This window comes from Tupaia chinensis, unplaced genomic scaffold, assembly GCF_000334495.1.
Source record: "Tupaia chinensis unplaced genomic scaffold, TupChi_1.0 Scaffold144741_1, whole genome shotgun sequence".
Lineage (NCBI taxonomy): Eukaryota > Metazoa > Chordata > Mammalia > Scandentia > Tupaiidae > Tupaia > Tupaia belangeri.
Window position 1 is genome coordinate 177,020 of NW_006204601.1, and position 6,000 is coordinate 183,019.

At 39.6% G+C, this 6,000-nt stretch overlaps 1 protein-coding gene and 1 non-coding gene across 2 annotated transcripts in view; one reads left to right on the forward strand and one right to left on the reverse strand.

Annotated features, from left to right (window-relative positions):
• Positions 1–6,000, forward strand: part of GPATCH8 (G-patch domain containing 8) — a 93,115-nt gene that overhangs the window by 53,888 nt on the left and 33,227 nt on the right. Inside the window, exon 6 of the mRNA XM_027767837.1 lies at positions 5,685–5,828. Within this exon, the coding sequence (XP_027623638.1) occupies positions 5,685–5,828 (144 nt within the window). The remainder of the gene's footprint in view (positions 1–5,684; positions 5,829–6,000) is intronic.
• LOC114005882 (small nucleolar RNA SNORA42/SNORA80 family) lies at positions 1,491–1,618 on the reverse strand. Its single transcript, XR_003547678.1, has one exon. It is a non-coding gene; the product is annotated as a small nucleolar RNA SNORA42/SNORA80 family (small nucleolar RNA).

Genomic DNA, 6,000 nt, shown 5'->3' on the forward strand with positions numbered 1-6,000 from the left:
CTCTCTCTGGTCAAATTAAAATAAATGAATGAATAAATAAAATTAAATTAATAATTCTTTTAAAAAAAAGAGAGAGAGAGAGAGAGATTACCATATAGGGGGCCAGGAGATGGCATAGCAGTTATGTTGCTGGACTCCCACATGACAGATTGCAGTTCGAGTCCTGGACCTGGTGGCTTGAAAATCACATTGGGCATGTGTGCACATGTGCCTTAGATCCTGGGAGGATGGAGGAGAAGGAATTGCAGTGCGGCCATTCCCCCAGGAGGTGATTTCTCACTGTCTCTGTCTCTCTAGTGAGCATACGCACCCTAAGGCAAAATGTCTTAAAAAAAATTAAAAAAGAAAGAAATTATCGTATAGAAGGCTGCCTTTTTGCACAGCAGTTAGGCGCTTTGCAGAGGAAGCCAGATCCCATGTGGTTGATCAGGGTTCACATTCCAGTCTTACTGACTTGCAAAACAAGCTGGGTGGGTGTGCATGTACCAGGATCCTGATAGGATGGAGAATTGGAAGAAAAATGATGCAGAATGATCTGGCCCATTTGGAGAGGTGCTTTAGCTCTTTTTCTCTCACTCTCTTTCTCTCTCTCCTTTCTCTTACGCACACATGTTCTCTCTGGCATCATTATTTTATTTTTTAAATAATTGTTTCATTTATCATCATTATTGTTGTTGTTACTATTTTGACCAGAGAGAGAGAGAGAGAGAGAGGAAGCTAACTGCTAGGTCCAGGACTTGAATTGTGGTTGACCATGTGAGAGTTCATCACCCCAGCCTCCACCACACAACCTGCTGGCCCCTTATTTTATATTTTTGAGTTGACCAGAAAGAGAGGAAAAGTGAGGAAGCAAGCCAGGTCTAGGACTTTAATCACCGTCAGCTATGTGGGAATCCAGAGTGCCTTAACCACCATGCCACCTGCTGGCCCCTCTCTCTGGCATTTAAAATGTATGTATTGGGTTGTCAGAAGAATTATACCTATTTTTGCATAGAAAAACATAGAAAAATATATCTTGACTTTTCTGCTTCCGATGACCCGATACTAACATAAAAACTGATATATAGGTCATTAAAGTAGGAAAAGAAAAATAGGATTTTTTTTTTTTTTTAAAGTTTTGCTTTAGGGTTTATGTGCTCACTGGAGAGATAGAAAAAGAAAGAAAATGAGACATCAGCCTCCATGGGGGAAGGCCATGCCATAGTCTCTTCTCCATTCCCCTCTTGGGATTTTGGGCACAAGCACACTTGTGCCTAGTTTTTTGTTTGTTTGTTTTTGTTTTGTTTTGTTTTTAATCTTACTTATTATTAGTATTATTATTTAATTTGTTATAGGGCATATGGGCTCATCAGAGAGAAAGAGAGGTGGGGGTGGGGAATGATAAAAGCAAGCCACCATATCTGGGACTCGAATGGTGGTCGGCCAAGTGGGAGTCCAGCACCTCAACTACCACTTCACCTGCTGGGCTCCCTGGAGCCCCCCCACCCCTGTTCCATGCTACCTGCCAGTGCCAGCAGCCCACAGGCAGACTGGGTAATGGTTTGGGACGAGTTTGCTTTGGCATGGGGTACTATGAGAGGCCCAGGGGAACGAGCCTGCTATAAATTCAAACCCATGCATCTCCTGGTGTTTTTGTTTTTGTTTTTGTTTTTTTTTTATGAGAGTTTTTTGCTATAGGGTGCATATACTTGCCAGAGAGACAGAGACAGAGAGAGACAGAAAGCGAGAAATCACTCCCAGGGGGATGGCCACGCCACAATCCCTTTTCCTTCATTCTCCTCTTGTAATTTGGGACTTAAAACTCATGCCAGCTGCATGCGTGTACATGCATGCCCAAGATCCCAAGAGAGTGGAGAAAGGATTGCAGTGTGGCCATTCCCCCCAGGGGATGATGTCCCTCTGGCTAGCGTGAGCACCTTATGGCAAAAATCTCTCTTAAAAAAAAAGCAAGTGAAGATTCTATAATTGCTGAAAGACCAATTTACCAATTCAGCAAGCCTAATGAATCTCAAGCAAGATTAAAAAAAAATACTGCACATTGATGCCTTCTGGTAAAACTGCCCTAGGAATACTAAAGAAAAAGGCATACTCTTCGAAGAACTATTGCAGTTACGACTAAGTCAGACTCTTCGAAGAACTATTGCAGTTACGATTAAGTCAGAATAAAGATACACTCAGAGCAAACAACCATTGCCCTAGAATTGTACATCCAGCAATATCTTTATTTCTTGTTTATTTTTTTATTTAGGTTTTTGCCTTAGGACACGTGCTCTAGCTGGAGAGAGACAGAGATAGATAAATAAAGAGAGGGAAAATGAGAAATCATCCCCTGGGGGATGGCTATGCCACAATCCCTTCTCCATTCTCCTGGGATTTGGGGTACACATGCATATGCACCCAGTGAGATTTTCAAGCTGCTGGGTCTGGGGCTTGAACTATGGTTGACCATATGGGAGTCCAATGCCTTAATCACCACATCTCTCTTTCTCTCTCTCTCTCTCCCCCCCCCCTCTCTCTATATATAGGTATATATAGATATATATCTATATATGCCTATATATATAGGTATATATCTATATATACCTATATATAGATATATTTTAAGAGACTGGAGAGACAGAGACAGAAAGAGAGAAATCACCCTCCAGAGGAGGTGGCCACACTGCAATCCCTCCTCCATTCTCTGGGATTTGGGGGCATGCACACGCATGTACCAGGCATCAGTTTTAAGCCACTGGGTCCAGGACTTAAACCACAGTCAGCCATGTGGGAGTCCAGCAATGTAATCACTAGGCCATCTGCTGGTCCCACACTAACTATATTTTAGAAAGCAACAATATCATTCATGGCCAGCAGGTGATGTAATGGTAAAAGTGCTGGACTCCCACATGGCTGACTGTTGTTCGAGTCCTGGACTTGAAACTCACATTGGGTATGTGTGTGTGCCCCATATCCTGAGAGGACAATGGAGGGGAAGGGATTGCAGCATTGCCATCATCCCTGGGAGGTGATTTCTCACTTTCTGTCTCTCTGTCACTGTCTCTTTGGCAAGCACATGAGCTCTATAGCAGAAATCTCTTTGTGCATGCGTGCATGCATGCGTGCGTGTGTATACATATCTATCCTGTAGAATTAAATAAAACTCAGGATAGAGTTAAAGTTTACTTCTGCTGCCCCCATTGCTAGAACATAGGTTACATTTGGCACCTGCTTCATCATATTGCTGACTTTTTTTTAAAAACTTTAGTTCTTTTTCAATTTAATTTTATTATTATTATTATTAATATTAATTTTCTTTTTTAAATATTTTTTTCCACATTTTGTCAATTCACAAAATACCTTAAACTAAAACTATGGACAAAGCACTGTAATTTTTTTCTGAAGCATTTTAAATTAATTAATTTACATTCATTCCCTGAGCATTGTCACAGTACAGAAAATCATACTGTCCACTTTTGAATTAAAGTCTCATACAGGTGCATCTGACAAGAATAAGATAGAGCACTGTCTGTACTCTAGTAGAGAAAGCAAGCTTTCGATTTCTGTTGGGCGTCTAGCTCTATGACAGAATATCCACAAGTTGTTTGATAGTCCGAAAACATGAAACTGTTCAGGACTCTTAAAATTAATGGGCCATGAGGCTGGAGGATGGTATGGTGGCTAAGGGCACTGGACTCCCACATGGCCGACCATGGTTCAGGTCCTAGACCTGGAGGCTTGTTTTCTCACTTTCCCCCTCTCTCTCTCACTCGCTCTGTCCCTTTCTGGTCAGATTGAGATAGACAGAGAGAGAGAGAGATTGAGATAGATAGATAGATAGATAGATAGATAGATAGATAGATAGATAGATAGATAAAATAACTCTTTAAAAAAAGAAAAGAAAATTAATGGGCTAGTTGGTGGTGTGGAAGTTAGGCTGCTACATCCTACATGTCCAGGTATGCTGTTTGAGCCTTAGACTCAGCAACTTGAAACACGTGCCAGGTGTGTGTGCGTGCATACCCAAAATTCCAAGGGGAGAATGGAGGAGAAGGGATTACAATATGGCCATTTTCCCTGAGAAGTGATCTGTCTATTCCACCCCCCACCCCTGCACCCCACTCTCAATCTTATGAATGCTTGCATCATATAGCAAACTCAAGGAAGGAAGGAAGGAAATTACTGAGAAGGATTGAATAGGGCAAACATCATAGTATGCTGCATACTCACTTTTCAGTTTTAAGAAGGTTATCTTAATTGGTTCAGTACTTCCATTCCAGAAAATATAGAAATTTTTTCTTGCATAGTATAAATACATCATGTAATAAATGGTAGAGTGGTGGTAGATGATGGAGTGAATAGAGAAAGACCAGTTTGGGGAGCCTTTGAAATGAGAATTAATCTTTTTTGGTTAGTGAACTGGAAGGAGCTACTCAATGCAAAGTAATCATCTACCCAACTCTTAATAGGCTAGCAAATAATTATTTGGCATTTCTCTCCCCTTCTCATCCTTCTGTGCTGCCTTAGCAAATGAATATGCTTAACTTGCTTTGAGGTATTTTGTGGAACTGCTGAGGCAAATGGGATCATCTCTTGAGTCAGTCCCACAGTTTTGAACCTAATTAAGACCAATAGATAACCAATACATCTGTGTGTTGGCTTTTCAAGTAGTACTGCTGTTTAACTTCATCACTTTTTTTAAGAATTTTTTTTTTATTATTATAATTTTAAAATTTGTTATAGAGCACATACACCGACCAGAGAAAAAGGGAGAGAGAAAGTAAGAGAGCAAGCCGGCAGGTCTGGGACTCATAGTATGGTCAGCCATGTGCGAGTCCAGCACCCTTAACCACCATGCCACCTGCTGGCCCCTGTATTGTTAATTATATTTTTATTTTTATGTTATTTTCTATATTGTTTTATGTTCACTCGGTTTGTAAGCCTTATATTTAAACATTTTATAGTTGATTTATATTCTATAATATATACTCTGCTAATAGCTGAGATCCTAGGGGCCTAAATTGTTACTGATTTCTTCTCTCATTTTTGATAGATTTATTTCCTTTGTTTGTAGTAATCTTTGACTGTAACTTGTATTTGGTTCATCTTAATCTAAGGAAATTCGGATGCTTTCTGAGAAAGTTTTTGGTTCCTTCTTCGAATACGCATAGATCCTGGGATCTCTCTCATCCACTTTTATGTTCTTTTGTTTAATGAGGACTCTCAGGTTTTACATAAAACCTAATTTCCAGGGTCAACAACTTAGTCTAAGGAGAGCCCTTACCCTTCATAGCTCTGGTTTCAGTTTCAGATTATAATTAAGTTTTGTTTTGTTTTCTTCCATGGTCTCTTTTAGAGACTTTTTTTTTTCTGTAGTTTCAGCAATACATGAAAATGTGTTTTATTTTGAAACCAGTTGTTTTTTAGCCAAGGATAGGAGTAGGATGTGCCACAGTACTCCATGCTATTGCTAAAAGGGATGTAAAAGTAAACTCTTTCAAACATTTGTTTATTTGAAGACATCTTTAGTATAATCACACACAGATTACCCTTTCAAAATTGCCTTGTGTTTCATCTGCTTTCGCTGGTATCACTAAACTTTTTGAAATGCACTTTTTTTCCTCTTAGTAAGACCATTTTCCTTTTAACATTCACTTAAAATTCTGCCAACTTCATTTTTTGTTTGCATTTTGTGATTTTTACAGGATTATGTTGACAAAGAGAAGGCAATTGCCAAAGCCTTGGAAGACCTCAGAGCCAACTTTTACTGTGAGCTCTGTGATAAGCAGTATCAGAAACATCAGGAATTTGACAACCATATCAACTCCTATGATCATGCACACAAGCAGGTGAGGAATAGTAGCCTGGTAACAAAGAAGATATACTGTGTATTGTTATAACTATTTAATTTTATCATTGTATCCAGAACTTGGTGACTGTTGTTTCTTATGTCTGCTAGTTTTTGTCGGAGGTCATCTGACATGATTTTTCCAGTAGCAGAAATCTCGACATAGACACTCT